The sequence below is a fragment of the Tenebrio molitor genome, chromosome 2 (genome assembly GCF_963966145.1).
Source record: "Tenebrio molitor chromosome 2, icTenMoli1.1, whole genome shotgun sequence".
In the NCBI taxonomy this organism is placed as follows: domain Eukaryota; kingdom Metazoa; phylum Arthropoda; class Insecta; order Coleoptera; family Tenebrionidae; genus Tenebrio; species Tenebrio molitor.
The window spans coordinates 17,089,799-17,107,694 of record NC_091047.1 but is presented as its reverse complement, the minus strand read 5'-3'; the positions used below and the strand labels follow the sequence as shown (position 1 = coordinate 17,107,694).

General features: G+C 42.7%; 1 protein-coding gene and 1 non-coding gene across 2 annotated transcripts; both read right to left on the bottom strand.

Annotated features, from left to right (window-relative positions):
- Positions 1–9,294: 9,294 nt before the first annotated feature.
- On the bottom strand, positions 9,295–9,368 carry TRNAT-AGU (transfer RNA threonine (anticodon AGU)). Its single transcript has one exon. It is a non-coding gene; the product is annotated as a tRNA-Thr (tRNA).
- Positions 9,369–9,532: 164 nt separating this feature from the next.
- LOC138124188 (GRIP and coiled-coil domain-containing protein 2-like) lies at positions 9,533–11,511 on the bottom strand. The gene is made up of 7 exons (XM_069039132.1): positions 11,315–11,511; positions 10,898–11,268; positions 10,697–10,851; positions 10,287–10,650; positions 10,109–10,238; positions 9,882–10,061; positions 9,533–9,832 (listed from the first exon to the last, which is right to left on the bottom strand). The coding sequence occupies exons 1-7, from the start codon at positions 11,417–11,419 to the stop codon at positions 9,596–9,598; spliced, it is 1,542 nt and encodes a 513-aa protein (XP_068895233.1). The 5' UTR covers positions 11,420–11,511; the 3' UTR covers positions 9,533–9,595.
- Between the last annotated feature and the right edge of the window lie 6,385 nt (positions 11,512–17,896).

Below are 17,896 nucleotides of genomic sequence, written 5' to 3'. Positions count from 1 at the left end.
GTACAATTTTTGAGTCGTTCATTTTGTGTATTGTCAAAATCAAATCAAAAGCGCGACGCGATATTCACGAATCGCGCACAGCCTACGTGTTTGTCGCGTATAAGTGTAACATCACGTGTGACGCTGATGGGTTGCGCAGTTTAATCCAGATAATATTATCTTAACTATGACACATGTTTCACAGGTATGTGAAGGTAAATGGGGAACGCGGGAAAAACTCGGGGGCGTCGCTAACCACGAAATTAGGTTGTCGACGGAGGGGACAGATTGAAAATTGGGAAAGGAAATATGGGGGACGCACCGATGAGCCAGTCTGGGGTTGCCTTCGTAGTCTTCACGGGTTTTCTCCATGATAGAATACCCGGGAGAGTGTTGTCCTCAACCAATGTGGGGAATTATATTGTCGGCGCGAGGACAGAATGAAAATGGGGAAGGGAAATATGGGAGACGCAACGATGGGTCCGACTGGGGTTGCCGTCGTAGTCTTCACGGGGTTCCTCCATGACGGAATACCCGGGAGAGTGTTGTCCTCAACCAACATGGGGAATTAGGTTATCGGCTCGAGGATAGAATGAAGAAAATGGAGAAGAGAAATATGGGGGGCGAACCGATGGGCCCGTCTGGGGTTGCCGTCATAGTCTTCACGGGGCTCCTCCATGACGGAATACCTGGGAGAGTGTTGTCATCAACCAATGTGGGGAATTAGGTTGTCGAAGCGGGGACAGAATGAAAATGGGAAAGGGAAATATGGGGGACGCACCGATGGGCCCGTTTGGGGTTGCCGTCGTAGTCTTCACGGGGCTCCTCCATGACGGAATAGCCGGGAGAGTGTTGTCCTCAACCAACGTGGGGAATTAGGTTATCGGCACGGTGACATGAATGTATATCTTGGGCCCTGGCCCGACCTGCCTGCCCTAAGGTTTAGGTCATAAAGATGCTACCTATTGGTTAGCGTATATACATACCCTTGAGAGTCCGTTCCCGATGGGAGGGTACCGGCAAGTCGATGCGCCCCCCTCCCCCCCCCAGTACCACACATGTGGTGAAACTTCGGCCGGCCATTGCCCACATCACGTGGGATAGGATGGCCTCCGAATCACCTACGGGTAAACTAGTGTGGTCTGTCATTTACCCGGAACCGCAGTCTCCCCTGTCGCCTCTTGCCCGGAGGCAAGAAGATCTTACACCGCGGCTCGGTCCCCCCAAGGGGACCCTCACGTATTTCCACTCGTAAACCCCTCTCAAAATCTCAAACAAAGCATGATTTGTCAGCTTCGGGGAGCTGTCTGCTCCCCTAGTCTTAGCGGCCCGAAGACCAGCCCCCTGTCCACCTTACGGGGACAGCACTGATCGCCCGAAGGCCCTCTCTTGGCTTCTGCCACCAGCCATCGTTGACTCCCGTCAATTCCATCTCTATAACCACACACGTTGCCAGGTCACTACTTCGGGGAGCTGTCTGCTCCCCTAGTTCAAAAGCGGATGACCCAAGGGCCATCCACCCCTGTCCACATTTCGGGGACATCATCCGATGAGCGGAACAGATAAACCTCCTTCTGAACCGCCCAATTTGCCCATAAAGTCTGCTACGACCGATCGTAGACCTGGTGGCACCACGGGAAGGTCTGGGCGGGGTGTCCACTCACGATCTCGGCAAACCTCCTACCGCGGCGTGATCTCGGGTGGTGAGTGAACACCTTCTACGGCACGGGGACATGAATGTGTATCTTGGGCCTTGGCCCGACTTGCCTGCCTTGAAGGTTAAAAGTCCTAGAAGATTGCTACCTACCGGTTAGCGTATACACGTTGCCACTAAGAGTCCGTTCCCGTTGGAGGACACCGGCTAGGCCGATGGGCTTCCCTCCCCCTTAGTCCCACACATGAATTGCGAACCGCAACGCCCGTTGGGATTGGCTAATGGCTAGTCTGCCGGAACGCTTTATGGGTAAACAGATTGTGGTCTGTAGGGATGGGCCAAACTGTTATTTTCTGATAACAGGTACAATCTGTTTCTGTTATTTTAAAATAACAGTTATTTTTAACAGGTTCAAAATAACAGTTGGTTTACTAACGCTCTGCTCTGTTTTTATTTACATTTATATTTCTTAATAAAATATTATTTTTCGTTTTTATTTGGAAATGCTTAATTTATTTTCAGAGCGATTATAATATTCCGCAATACCACACTCAAACACGCAGTAACAGTCCAGTATTCACTATTCAATGAGAAATGAGATACATATTAATATTATTATAGGTACCACTTATGTCATTTTCCACAACTATTGTTTTTCAACCAATCACAGCGTCGAATATTCAAATCGATTGTCGATTATTGGGCTAGACGTTGTCTGCTCTGCACTTCTGCAGCTCTGCTCTCTGCTTTTGTTACGTTGCCTGTTATTTTTATACTCTGGTTTTCTGCTTCAGTACCTGTTTACGACATTTCAACTGCGACTCGACTTGTGTCGACTGGTGCCGATGTGATTGTAGTGTTCTGTTCTCTGCTGTGTGATGCGGATGTTTTTATCAAACTGTTATTTTCTAACCTGTTACTTCTAAAAACGAATAACAGGTGGCAACTGCTACAACTAAATAACTGTTGTAAAATAACAGGTTGCTAAATAACAACACATCCCTAGTGGTCTGCCATTTACCCGCAACGGCACGGTAATGATGGAATACCCGAGAGAGTGTTGTCCTCTACCAACGTGGGGAATTAGGTTATCGGAGCGGGGACAGCATCAAAATGGGAAAGTGAAATATGGGGGACGCACCGATGGGCCCGTCTGGGGTTGCCGTCGTAGTCTTCACGGGTCTCCTTCATGACGGAATACCCGGGAGACTGTTATCTTCAACTAACGTGCGGAATTAGGTTGTCGGCGCGAGGACAGAATGAAAAGGGGGAAGGGAAATATGGGGGGCGAACCGATGGGCCCGTGTGGGGTTGCCGTCATAGTCTTTACGGGGCTCCTCCATGACGGAATACCTGGGAGAGTGTTGTCCTCAACCAATGTGGGGAATTAGGTTGTCGGCGCGAGGACAGAATGAAAATGGGGATGTGGGGTTGCCGTCATAGTCTTTACGGGGCTCCTCCATGACGGAATACCTGGGAGAGTGTTGTCCTCAACCAATGGGGGGAATTAGGTTGTCGGCGCGAGGACAGAATGAAAATGGGGAAGGGAAATATGGGGGAGTGAGGTTAGGGACGTGGACGAGCGCGTCGTTAGAGTATGGAATAATAGATGAGGGGGGGGGGGGTATTTTCTTTGTTATATACAGGGTGACTTTGGAGGTTGTGCAGATATTTGAACCTGTGATAGAACCCCACAAAAAGTAACAATTGAACCAATAATACCTCATACAAATGTTGATATTTTTCGAGAAAACGGGGCTATAAGTTTTTCTAAAAAAAGTTTGGGAGCCACTGAATCATAGTAGACTTTTTTGTTGTCATTTAATTCAAAATTAAGTCACTTTGACAAGAACACCAATCTTAACCTCAACTTAAATCACAAATGTCTTTCACCAACCAGGAGGAAACCGATATGGTTTTTGATCTGTGGCGAAGCCCGTGGACATTCAGAGCTAGCACGGCAAATCTACGGTGAAAGGTAGGGTCAAAGGATACCTACTTCAAACTTCCCAATGCAAACGTTGTCCAACATCTTTACGATTTCGGGCGTTTCGAAATGAATAAGCATGATCTTGACCGCTAACGAGAAGATCACATTTTAGTTCCAGAAGAAGACATTCAATTGACGTGTGGATTGGAATTGTTGAATACCACGTTTTTTTGTTCGACGAGCCCCTTAAAGGCTCCAAATCGCCTAAAATCTTTAAAATTAGCTTGACGTTTCGTTTTGACAAGTTGTGACATTTATCAAAATCCGTTTACAAAGGAGAAAATTCTCAAATTCTGACAGTGTCGAACAAAAAGGTTTTTTAAAAATAAATTTGGTCTCGAAGTTGGCGTTGAAGAGACGATTGTGAACACACCACCAGACTGTTTAAATCTACCCTCACTTTTTGCATGTTTTTAATATGCAATTTGAAAAATCATTTTTTTGAAGACGAGGTTGATCAACTGTTAACTGTTTGTTTCTTACATGCGGCCCGCACAACATTTTTAAATTTATAGCTGGCCCGTTGTAAAAAAAGTTTGCTCATCCCTGCCCTAAACTCTCTAGGCCCCCATACACGCTCCGTTAATCCTCAGAGGATAAACTGCGCAGGCCTGGCCTTCCGTATTTCTGGATTCGGCCTCTGCCATACTCAATCAATTCAATTCTCTGTGGAAAAACCGTGCAGTCTGGACTGCGGGTATGCCTGAATGAACTTTGCGCCACAGACTTTTCTGACTATAAGTGGTGCAATCAACTTTAGTTATTTTCTACGATGAAGCGTTTAGTTTCTAATTTGCAATTCTCCCCGTTTGATTACACATTTGACATAAATTTGAGAAAAAGTCCATTGACCTAGTGAACATTAATTTGGGGTTTCTTTCAATTTGAAACTTGCTAACATCAAATTAATTAAGTAATGCAATTATTCCCTGATTCTAAATGGAATTACCAAAAATGTCCAACGAGTGTTTTATTGCAACGTTTTTCCCCATGACCATTTGTTGCCCTTGTATACCTGTGTTTAGTGTCCCTCAGACGCGTACAATTTCAAAGGTCGGCCAATTTCATTTGGGTACTACATTACCACTTTTAGGGATTAGGATTTAGGCATTGAGAAACATAAAATTTACAACTAACAAAAATTCCGGCCCCAATGAATAGTTGTTGGACGTCTTGTTGAAATTATTTAAAATTAAAATTCTTAATTTAGCGAACCTAAGTTTCGCACCATTACAGTACTAAGGAATAATTAACATGTCAACCGAGAAACACCTTTACCACAAAAAACGCTTCCTTTTTCACTCTATCATGATAGAGTTTACTTTTAACCTGCCAAAAGTTAAAAGGTATGGTTCCGACTCGTAAATCTTGAGAAACTCTTCAAGAAATTCTCGACTCATATGTTGTCTGACAGACAGCCTCAACTAAATTGAACTGACAACGCCACACACACTCCGGTCGGTCTAACTTTTACGACTGCACAGTTATTCAGAATCGTTTTTCATTCTCATTCGGCCTCCTGAATCGTCCGCCAAGTCCGCGCAGGTTTCTACCACAGACGCTCCGGAAATACGGAAGATCTGGACTGCGCAGTTTTTCCTCTGATGATTTCCGGAGCGTATATGGGGCGCATTAGATTAGACTAGTCTGACTGATATAAGGGTGTTTTTTAAAATTTGGCGTCGAAGTTGGCGTTGAAGGGTCGATTGTGAATGCAGTATACGGATAGCGAATCACGGATCAGCTGTTTAAATGTTACGCTTTTACACGAGTGGTGCGTTTTCAATCGACTCTCCAACGCCAAATTTACACTCGGTTCACTGCAGGGGAGATGGAAGGGGAAATTTCGGTGTTTAGAAACAGTTACGGGTTAGGACACGTGTCGGTGAGGTAGTCCAGTGTTCGACGAATTAACTCGTTCGGGTGTCGCCTGACAGCCGCGAACACATTCGAGGTGGCTTCCCTCACGAACTAAATCATCTCAGCTTTTATGTGAAACTAGGTGTTCCGAACAAATCAAGATGCGTTGAAATACATACAGAAAAATATATTCTGTACAACTTTGAATCTCCTAACGTGCGTATTCGCATCGTGTTTCCAAACTGATGATTCTTACATACTCCCAGTCTCACGACCTTCTTGTCCAAGAACAGTTTGGTAGGTATCCGTGGACAATCTTGGTGCAAGGCCTCTTTGTGCTTGCATAATGGGGATATCATATGTATGCGTACCACGATGTCGAGGTTACCGACCCCTGCGCTTTTGGGGCAAACAGGATAGATGAAAGCAGAGAATTCGGGATAATTCCAGCAGTTATGCTCCTCTCGGCAGATCTGAAGCCATCTACTCGTATCTTCACACTGAATTTTCTACTTTTCGAAAAGAAATGCACTACTTCATAAGGAAGCCAGCCACGACGAGCTTATGGAGAAACACTTTTTCGCCACGTCGAGGAGTACTGCGCCTATATACATGGGCCGCTTCTTGGTGAGCGCGTGTTTAACAACTCCGACTACCTACTTGGTGGGTGGTACAGTGTTGTCCCGAAATCCGAACTGCTTATCTGTGATGATCTTGCATTCCTTTTTGTGTTTTTGAACCTCGTCAGTATCGACATTTTTTTTACTTTCTCAACGGAGAGAAGCTTTGAAGTAAATGCTATCCTGCTTAATAATTTGAGATAAAACCCCTCGACCTATGGTCTCGGGGTTTTATCAAATTATTAAGCATTCAAGTCATCTACTAACCAAAATTTTTCAAACGATGGGCAGCACACACTTTAACCGATTATACTCGTTGCACTCGGGATATAACTACTGATTATTTCCCGTATATGTACTTCTGCTGTTGGAGTGAGTTTAATCGGTTCCTGATCGTCGCACACTTCTACGCATTTCCTCGATGTGGTGCAGGTCTGCGTGTTCCAGTCAACACCCAGAGCATGGTATACATACAAATACATATGGTATGCTTATAATTCGAACGAGAATCGCCTTCAAATGTCACATGATTTATATTGACAAATCACAACTCCGAATTGTTGCTGAAGCCCTCGTGTAATTTTCTTGCGGCAAACACTCGTCTGTCAGGACTGCTCGAAAAAATTTCCGGCAATATATCTGTCCCTTGGTATATTATATATGAGAATCGCCCTCAAATGTCACATGATTTATATTGACAAATCACAACTCCGAATTGTTTGAATAGCAACCAATCACAATTTAATTAAGCGGAAATTTTCCCTAGGGAAAATTTCCGATATAATTGACCTAGAGAAAAAAATTTTCGGGCGATTCTCTTCCGAATATACCTCGGGACAGATATATATCGCCAGAATTTTTTTCTTGCAGTCCAACACTTGTGTTTGTCGCTCAAAATTACCCTCGGGCTGACGCCCTCGTGTAATTTTCTTGCTACAAACACTCGTTGGTGAGGACTGCTCGAAAAAACTTCCGGCAATATATCTGTCCCTTGGTATATTATATATGAAAGTTTCCCTAGGGAAAAGATTTTCGTGATAATTTTCCGCTTGTGCACGGCTTAACGCCGTAAGAATTCGGTCGACATCTTCGTCATAATAAATAATTGTCACAACATTGATGTAATTTTGGGCAACAATTATTTGATTAGGAAAATTTAAATTTCGCGGTAAAGGATGCAGCCAGCATACGTCACACAAGATGCGCGTGAGCATACCATATATATTTGTACCATGACCCAGAGCATCTGTTGGGTCAGTTAGTTTACGTCCGCGTGTTAAGCAAACCTTCATTTGTTTTTGCACCAATGGCGTTCGTAATCAGCAGGACATTTCTATCATGGATCACTTGACGGGAAGCCTAGGGCCTCGCATCTGATCTTCGATGGAATCGATGATTTCATCGACTACTTTTGACCACAAACTTGTGGCGATCCTGCCGATTATCGCTCCTTTGAACTTGTTCCAATCAACTAGATTTCTGACATTTAGTGCCTCGGGTTCTCTGATGTATTCCAATTGGAGGAGAACTGGAAAATCATCCGAACTGAGATCGTTGATTGTTTCGAAGAAAGTAGCCTGAAAAGTCACATCGTTCAAGATGACAATGTCCGATCTACCTATCCCTTCTACCCACGGGGATTGGCTCGTTGGGTCTCATGATTGTCACGCCACGTCCCTGCGTTCTGCAAAGTCGAAGAGAGTGTCTGTTTTGACGCTACGGATTTTGTTTTTCTAAGCTTAGCATTCAGCTTTGGCTTTGGGGTCGCGGACGCCGGGGAGCTACGTGCGTTGCCTTTCTAGATCCGGTGGAGACTGTCCTTCTTCGACACGTCTTCAACGGTCCGGACCACTAGATGATAGATTCAACTTCTTTGAGCGGCGGAAGGATTTCCAGCGCCTTGCGCAGTTCGCACATGCCGCCGGTTGGTTTTTTACACGATTGCAGTCCTTTGTTCAGTGACCTTCATTGCACTTAACGTAGGTACGCGGAGTCAATTTTGCAGTCCTTTTGTACGTATCCGAATTTCTGGCGCTTCATCAACAATTCTGGCTGCATTCTCAAATGGTACATAGTCTTCACGTCATAAATCTTCTTCTCCTCCTTTGCTAGAATTACGGTGATCATCTCCAATAGCATTTTTTTTTCGTTTGTAGACGTTTTCCGGACAGAAGCTTTGGGAGAGAAGATATTTACTTCTCCTTCAGAGACAGGTATGGTCCGTAATTGTGTCCCCATCCAATATAACTCGGAGCTCTTTCTTGCTCTTCTGTTGAAAGAAAAAGTACGTTTTTTGGTGTCAAAGAGTTTTGCCTTCGCTCCTAAGTCGCTGACGCTTTCCGCCTGGATGCAGAATGCCATCGGCTGTAGTTTTTGCCTGGGTGAAAGGCAGTCTTGGGCTCTTTGATGAGTCCACAAATACCCAACCAGCTCTCTTTTGTTTGAAGGATGACCAGAAGCAGCCTCCTCCGTTTTTCATTTTGTAGCTTCTTACCTGGAGTAACGGGCTCGATCTTCTTGTTGGTCTCAGCTGGTGGTTGGTGGAGGAGAAACTTCTCTCGACTTATTCCGCTTCCGCCTTCTGCCCGAATGACGAACTCGGCGTCATCTTGTGTGTTGGGGTTGGTGAGTAGTTCAGGCACTTCGGGGGATTTATTTTCTGCTTTCCGAGCTGCTTCTCCTTTAAAAAACTGATCCAACATGCTAATGGACAAAAGCTATATTTCTGTAAGCATCTCTCGGATTGGTTAGCTGTTCTCAATTTAAGATGGCGCTGCCACAACCCGAAGTTGTTGCGAACGTATGAGATTGAAACCCCATGGATATTGAACATACAGCAAAACCAAACAAATTTTTCTCAGAAACTCGACTGGCCCTGGCCAGACATTTACATATAAATTCGCTGATGGGGCGGACCTGTTGCCGTGTATTTATAATTCAAAAATGGATCAACAGAACAACAATCTTTTGAATGCGGAGTCGGACTGGATCCCGGGAACATCTCGTCTCCATACTTCGGATCGGAGCCGTTGAAATTGGCGTTGTGGGTCTGTAGAAAAATCGGCAATTTCTGCAGGAAGTGTAGAATGTAAAGGGTGAGCATAGGTTCTCAAATTAGTGGGACAGGCAAACAAAAATAATGTATTTTTTAAGCAGACACAAAAAGTTGTGTTGGAGGGTACAACAACACGAGGCCCCGGGGGGATTCGAACCCCCGATCTCCTGTTTACTGGACAGGCGCTTTAACCAACTAAGCCACGGCGCCTTGTGCTAACTAATTTTTATAACACATAGCACCCATATTATATAGAAAATAATTCCAGTTTAGAGCATCCTTCTAAAACTTTTTTCACAATCCAATAGTTCAACAACTTCGCTCAGCTCTGCTCATGTTATAATCCGTTGCATACGCTCGAAAAATACAAAAACTGTCTTTCGGAACTAATTATTATTGTCAGAAACATACAACTTCGTTGGTAATGAGATTTTTGTTCAGAAGAAGAAATCAAAGTGGTCGCCTGGCTTCTTGGTACCCACTTTCTGCACCTGTTCTATTCGCTTGCCTATATTATCAATAGCAGCATTCAACTTCTTGATATTCTTCATAATCGCCATGTTAGTTTCTTCGATCTTCCTCACGTTGCCTTCCGTTACTTTGGAACACATCTCCGTCTGTTCGTTAATTTCGCCGATCTGGGCAGCCAACACTCTCCCCCTAGCCGCTTCATTCTAAAACCCATCGATAGATTTTGCAGGTAAATACCTCACACAGATCTACCTCGACAGATTTTTGAGTATCGAATAGAGCCGCCCTCATCTGGTCGTAAAGCTGCGAGTGCTCCGACTGCGGTATCTTCGTCTTCTCTTCGTTCCTCCGTTCTGATTCAACTTTCTTAGTGTAGGCATCTTTGACAGCTTTCAGTATTTCAACTGAATGATCGTAACCTTTCTGAGCACCCTACAACGAGAAACTGCAACAAGAACCTAAACAAATTAGTCTTTTACATCGACCATATTCTTCCCTTTCTCGTCCTCCCTCCTCAACTCTCGCTTCATCTGAGCCGCTATGTTCTCATGTCGCCGGTGCATCCTCATCGCGATCTCTTCCTTGTGGTTAGACAACAGTTCGAGGAATCTGCGGAAGACGATTTGAGCTCGAGTAACCTCGAAACGAGAGTCTCACTTCTCTACAAGAATCATCGGGTAGGTATCTCTCAACTTTTCGAGATTCTTCCGGTTGGGAGCTTTGTTTATGACCTGCTCCCACATAGCCGCCGGCAGTTGGAACTTGTCTTCGGCCGTCACAGAAGTCTCAAAGATCGACTTCGACACTATACCCTGTTCGATTTCGTCCAAGAGTTCTTCACGCTTCATTACTTTGTTGATCCTCAACTGGATCCTGTCGTGGAGAACGAGAAGAAGTTCGATTCGCTTCTGCTTTTCTCCTAAATTCTCGAAAGGCTCAAACTGGCCTCGATCTCTCATGTCTTGTTCGAGCTGCTCTAACAGACCATTGATGGTCTCGTTTTGGGCCGATTGGATTTTCTCTAATAACAATTATTTAAACAGACACACCGAAAACCTTAGACCTACCATCGAGTTCGTCTTCGATGTTCGTCAGCAGAACTTTGTAGAACGTGACGACCTTCTCTCTCTCTTTGGGATCCTTCCTTCTTGCAAGAATCTTCTCCATCTCGTAGTCTGGCATCTCTTCTCTGTATTTCTGCTCCATGTGCCGGTCAAAAGCGCTACAATGTCTTTGTCAAGTGTTCTCTTTCATGTCAACACCCTCACCCTTCGCCGCCGCCCAACCACATCGGTTCCTCCTCCTCCAAAGAGACAGCAACGTACGCGAACGCCCCCTGCCCGTCGGGCAACGTCCTCGTCGCCAGATACGTCCTCCCTTTCTTCGCGTTCCTCGACAACGCTCCAACATCGGCGTCGTTGTCTTCCAACCAAGCCGGTGGCTCGATGGCTTCCTCCTCCGGCGCCAGTTGAAACACCTCCAACGCATTAGCAACATCGACTTCGTTCACCGGCGTTTGGAACTCTTTTCCGAAAGTTCCCGTCTGCATGCAGAGCAGCAACTGAGACAGGTAGATGTTGCGTCCCCGTTTCTTCTCGATGCCATAACAAGGCTCGCCGCACAGTTTCTGCAGCCATTGCTGCAAAAAGGGGTTTAGGGACTGGCCGAAACAGATTCCTGCTTACTTCGCAGTGGAATCTGATGTCTTTGTCGCGGACGTGTTTGAGGTATGAGTTGACGAAGCCCAGATAGAAGACGAAATCTTCGTCTAGTTTGTTTTCGATTTCCATTTCGCTGAAATTTTGACAGGGGTTTGACGTTAGGGCTGACGGGAGCGTGGCCAACGAGGATCGAGACGCGTTTTCTGTCAATTTGATCAAGAAAGGAACCAGAACAGGTCAATTGATGTTAAGTTTGGACGGTCAAACGCGAAGAACTTGAGAAAAGAAGTAAGTGAGAAAAAGAGTGGTCAGTAGAGTCAGTAGATTTCAAAGTTTACTTCATTTTTGAATAAAGAGCGAAATGCATAACTTGTCTTTCTCGTTTTTTGCCTGTGTTACGAATATGATTATGAACTTTTATGATCGTGACCAGGTGCAGGTATAAATCTACTTCCCCACCCTCGACGCAGAACTTGAAGGTTAAACCCGTGTCTATTTTTAGAACGTGCGGCCTGCGCTCAATGCTTGGAGCGGAGTCGAAGACCTTGGGCTCCGTCTCTGTTTTACTAAAGAAATGTTCGCTTTGTTTCTCATCTGACAAAACTCGAAAAACCGTTACACTCATAAATACGTCAGAAAATCCTGATGATGTCAGCGTAATTGGGGGAACACATCATTGACAACGAATGAGATATGTTCTCATTTTTTTTTTTGTGGGGGACAGGGTGTAATAAAAAGACAGATACTCGATTGTTACAATATTTTTTAGGATTAAGAAAAAAAATAACACAGCTGTATGACCCCGGCGCTTGACCCCGAATTGGCTACCCCGCTTTTTTTCTGTATGTGTCGTTCTGTTTCATTTACACCACGTTGAGGGTGTAAAGGAACCGAACTTTATTTTATGCTTAGTCGGTAGATTATGAATTATTGTCCACATGTTGCGGACTTTGGTGCATTCATGCATAGGGTTAGGTAACTGCAGCTGTCTTCATTGGTTTTTTTGCATGATGTCGACCCCAACGAAGGGTCTTAAGTCTTATAATGACCCGCCTATAAAATGGGAGATTTTTATGTATGAGGCAGTTTGGAATTAAAGTTTGTTACACCTTACAACTTATTCCTGACAAAGAAGTGAGAAAAAAAGGTTCCCTAAAATTAAAAAAATATATATGTTTTAAAATGTTACAATTAATTGTAACTTAACTTTTTTAGCTTAACATTTTTCATTGTTACATTCTTTTGTTCTAGCACCTGTGGTTTTTCACTGGTACTTAGTTATGAAATAAATACATTCCAAAAATTTGATGTTTCTACTTGTTGATGCTGAATTTTGACAATGTCTTTACATATATCATATTTTCTAAAATTCTTTAAAAAGAAAATACGAAAAAATTGTGTGATCAGTTAAATAAATAATAATCAAAACATCTTCCTGTGCTTGGATCAGAGCTACTGACGGCCTGTGAAGCAGATTTGGCCGAAATGCAAAATGGCAGGAGCTAAAAAATAAAAAAATATACCGGGTGACTGACGAAAAACCTTTGACGCTGTATCTTACTTATTTTAAATCCGATTTGAATAAATGACACATCGAATACAAGGTGTGTCGTAAGTCGCGGACAGCCTTTTAAACACGGGTTCAGTGATGCCTACCAAGTGATATAAGCATGTTTCCAAATGGTTTTCGGAAATTTTTCCTCAAACTTTAACATCAAAGAAGAAGACTAATTTTAACATACTTATCGCTATAACAATTAGGAGTTGTTCTTAACTTATTTTTGATTCGTTTCGAACAGCTATTTTGTTTATAACAGTTATAACACAGATAATAGTTATGATAGGTTCTTATTCTAACATTTGAAAGCTCACTGTGTCTCAACGAATTTAGATAAAATAAAACTAACAACCGTAGTGGATACTCGAAAGTGAATACTTCCAAGTTCCAAGAGCGTATCCGCGACTTTTGACACACCCTGTATAGTTCGAAAAACACTTCAACATTATTTGATTCGAGATTCTTTTAGCCATCTATTTTTTGCAGACGATAATGCAAATTACACTACTTTTTTTTTATTCGTTCAAATGGAAAATTTTCCTCTGAATATCCGTACATTAAAAGAAAAAACAAAAAACAAACAACAAATTTGTAGTTCAAAATTGCCTCCATGCTGTACCACATCTTCTAGAAACGCCCGTCGTTGCATTTAGTAAAATATTTGGGGGTAGGTATTTCCTGACAGACTTGCACTATCCTTTTTCTCGAATATTATATACGGGTCTTTCAGAATTCGCGCCCCAGAGCACACACAAGATCGCATTCGGATGTGTGAAAAAAAAATCTAGCTTAAAAGATATTCGAGAAAAGACAACTTAAAGTTGATCGATCAGAGATCTACACCTTCAAGGTGTGTTTGCCGTAATTTTACGTCTAGGATTTCATTCGAAAAATATATCCTGAAAATATGTGGGTGACTGGAGTTTTTGAAAGATGTAAGTGTCAAATTAAATTTGTAATAAAAAGGGAAAACTTTATTTATTTGTCATTTAGTTGCGACTATCATCAACCACTACCCCACGAGTCCGAGGCCCGCGGCCGGTCTAAGACGAAACTTGAGAGCGCGACCGATCATACCAGCCAAAAATCATCAGTGCCTCTGTAGTCGATCTATTGTCAGATCCGACACTGGTGGCTCACGTCAGGTCCACGCTCCAAGGGTCTGCATCCGAACTTGCGGTGGAATAACACCTGTAACATCTTAATGACACCACCGTTAACCTAAATTTGTTAACAATTAAAAGTCAAATCTAATCGTGTCAAAATTACAGTAACCCAAACATTTTTTGAAGCTGATGTGATTATTTTTAAAACCTAGCAACTGGCTTTATTTGGTAGAAATAACATCACACCTCGAGATGCCCTTCTGTTAGACCGCCTTGCCTTCTGGGATTAGTCGAATTACAAGTCTTCTATCTCAATTCTGTAAGCAGTAGTAAATTATTTTCTTTTATTTTTTGACAACTTATTGTCGTCGGCAGTGCCATTTTTCTCTGGGGCGCGAGTTCTGAAAGACCCTGTATAGAAATAAATCCAATGGATTCAAAGCTAGGGATCTAGCGGTCCATCGAATAGGTCCGTAAGTACTCATCCATCGATTACCAAAATTAGAAATGCAATGGTGTGGCAGTGTTCAACACTGCTAGTGGCATTTCATCCAGAAAGTTGCTTATTTCGTTTGATAATAGAGCATGATATTTTGCTGCATTAAAAAGGGGACCCACTAGTCTATCTCCAAATATGCCACACCACACGTTAACACTAAATCGTCTTTGGAAATAATCATGTTGTTGTGGAAGCACAACAACATGATTATTTCCTCGGCTCCAGTGACGACGGTTGTTTCGACTAAATGCACCATTTTTGCCGAAAATGCGTTTAACTGACCTTTGGTAACGCCTAAGATGGTAAAAAATCGGATCTTCTCTTAACTTATTCACAAAGTACATGTACATAAAGAGCATGTACCTTTCGTTGATTCGTTGTATGTAGGGAAAAATTGATGTTTCTTGAGAGTATGTTGAACTGTTTGTTGATATATTTGCAGATGGTGAGCAATTTCTCGGGTAGGTGTGTTTGGGTTTCATTTGAAGCAAAATCTTCATCTTGGATTTCACGAGCAATTTTTCTAGGTTTTTAAATGACGTAAAGCAGGTCTAATTATCTTAATTTAGGTCATTTAAGCTTTAATTAATTTACTAATCAAGATGTAATCATAATTATGTAATAGATTAATGTGTGTGAACACTATGTAGAAACTGTTCGAGAGAAATTGAAGTCGACGCAAGTGCGGCAAATATGTATAGGGTTATTCTAAATGATCGTAGTCGAAGCAGGCCATGCCCATGTTATACATTTTTGTCGCTTTCATGTGAACTGTCAATTTTTGTCGCTGTCACTGTCATTTTTTAGGTGAAAAGTGCGGTCATGAGGATTTTACTTATTATTTTTAAATTAACGGTTGAATCCAAAAATATTGAGTTGTTTTGCACCCAATTTAACTCCTGTGTGTGAACGGTGTGTACTCACTTATTCACATCATTTTGATGTTTTTTATACGTAGCGGCAACCATAAATTTTACATTCAGGTTTCACGCCTGCTTGGACTACAATCATTTAGAATAACCCTGTAGAATTTCGATGGATGTGTGGTGACCATGGCAACCGTTCTATTAGGGGGTACATTCAGCTGATGCAGAACAGCGTTCCATCTGACTAGCTGCACTTGTACTGCAGTGCTCTGCTTCCCAATACCCGGGCATACACGAGCGGCTTTTTTCACAGGTCAGATCGGTGGATCAGAACTGCTGATTTTTCCGAGATCTCATCCGCCAATCTCCAGGCCTGTCGTAGCCCACTCCCACTAACGTAAGTACGAGCCGAGCCCGTTGGAATTCCTTCAAAAAATGCATTGGTGAGTGGGGAAAACTGACGGAATTCTGTTAATTTATCTGCGAATCCAGGACGGCCAGCACGTCGGACAGGCCACAAACCAGGCGGGTCGAGCTCTCGTAAGTACTATTCCGGACACGGAATCTTGGCCACGACTGACATTTAACTGACAAATATGTGTGAACTGGCCTTTATTGAATATAACCCAACTTTTGACTCGATAATGCCATTTCCCAGGCTTTTTTGATGTCATAAGAAAAACTTCAAAGTGATTTTTAATAATTGTCATTTATTAATGACACTAATGGCTGGTTTACATCATTTTTTTTAGAAATGTCTAAAAAATGTTGGCCAAGATTCCGTGTCCGGAATAGTACTTTCTTCAGTAGTCTTTGAAAAATGGATAGAAAGAAGAAGATTGTGGCAGCTGCCGGTGCTCATTACCTCTCAAAAAAAAAACATACATCATAGTATGGCGGACAAAAAATTTTGAACGATCAAATTTTGGCATATCAAAAAATGTCATTGTAAGCTGCCCTTTACTGTTATTATGACGTTTATAAATTAAATCGAAAAATTGACGGTTTGAAGTAAACGTCTCTCAAGTTTATAATAATAATTTAGTGATACAATGCCAGCCGTATCTGAATTTACTAAAGCCAAAATAGTAACCCTTCACCAGAGGGGTATGTCGTATGGGCAAATTTCGACGAATTTAGGGTTATTGAAGCGCACTATTCATGCCATTATGCGGAAGTGGCAACACACTGTGACGGTGGAACGGCATCCAGGTTCTGGAAGAAGGCGGGTGTCTTCCGTGGAACAGAAAGAGGCACCCCCGAACTATCACCGAAATCTGTGCCTGTCCATGAGGAATAGATTGCTCTTGGTTGTACAACAAAATGGAGCAATGATCAAATATTGACTTCTTCAGTTTTAGTTGCAAAGTTTTTTTTAATTTTAAACTTTTAATTTTAAGTTTAATAAATAAATGTTAAATTTGTTAGTATTGTGGATTGATCTGTACTTTGAATTTTTTGATATTTGCGTACCAAAATACAACCTGTTGGGTCGTTCTGTCTTGATGTAAATAGAACTAAATTTGGTTTCATCTATGATGAAGACATTCCTGATTTTGTGTTGATGCTAAACCTGTAAGAACTAGATAGGTACGTATCTACATTCTACACCACTCGATAGCCTAGGGGCTGCAGCGACTTTCGCAATTTCGACGGCAAAGACGAAACGATTAAGATTCATCCACGTTCACGATTCGTGAGCCGACATAGGCACACCAAAATTTTTGTGTTAATCTATGATTGACTAATCTGTCACTGGCGTGGAGGGAGAAAAGACTGGAGATGGCACTAATTCAAATAAGTGTACCGACCCGCGAAAACTACAGAGTCATAAAAGGTTTCTGAATATAGACGCTAGGCCAATCGCTTCCTTCGCCTTCCTTCCACGCGCATTGTGCTTCTTTATCTAGCGCATTGTGGACTGGGTCATAAAAGGTTGTTGCACGTGCTTTTAGAGGGTTCGGATTTTTAACATGAGAAGCATAGGAAATGCCATCTCCAGTCTTTTCTCCCTCCACGGTCACTGGTGACATGACAAGAAAGGCAAAAATAAAAAATGAGGTTAGTTGACCATAAAGCCAGTTTTACATTTATATGTCAAAGGAATAACAAGTCGTTCAAAATTTTTTGTCCGCCATAGTACCTCTTGCTTTTTATGTTTTTATTTGTGTAGTTTGGGTGATTTAATCTCCAAAGATACGATCTCTCACCGTACAATTCAATCAATTGTTCAATGTTTCCCTTGCGTCATTCTTTTACCATTTTTCCGCAATAAAATTACTGCGCACAAACTTTTCAAAACACTTCAAGCTAAGACGCAGGAAACTGGCATCTTACTTGATCCGCTGGTATTTGGTGGTACAACGTACAACTACCGACGAGAACGACGAGGAAATCTGCAGATTTTGCAACTGAGGGTTTTCCCAACTCCCGCACGGATCAGGCAGAGATCGGGCCTGTGGGTGTTTCCCCGCGATCTGGCTCGCAGATTTCTTCCTCCACTAACGAACAGACCGGCCCTATGGGTTCTGTCGATTCCTTAGAAAAAATCCCTAGCTTGTCAAAAAATCCGCTCGT

Bases quoted from the DNA above. Each gene is read 5' to 3' on its own strand.
- LOC138124188 (XM_069039132.1), bottom strand. From the start codon at position 11,419: ATGGAAATCGAAAACAAACTAGACGAAGATTTCGTCTTCTATCTGGGC. The intron at 10,852-10,897 runs GTGAGGGTGTTG...AAGACATTGTAG, and splicing joins TGGTTGGGCGGCGGCGAAGG to CGCTTTTGACCGGCACATGG. The intron at 10,651-10,696 runs GTAGGTCTAAGG...AATTGTTATTAG, and splicing joins CATCGAAGACGAACTCGATG to AGAAAATCCAATCGGCCCAA.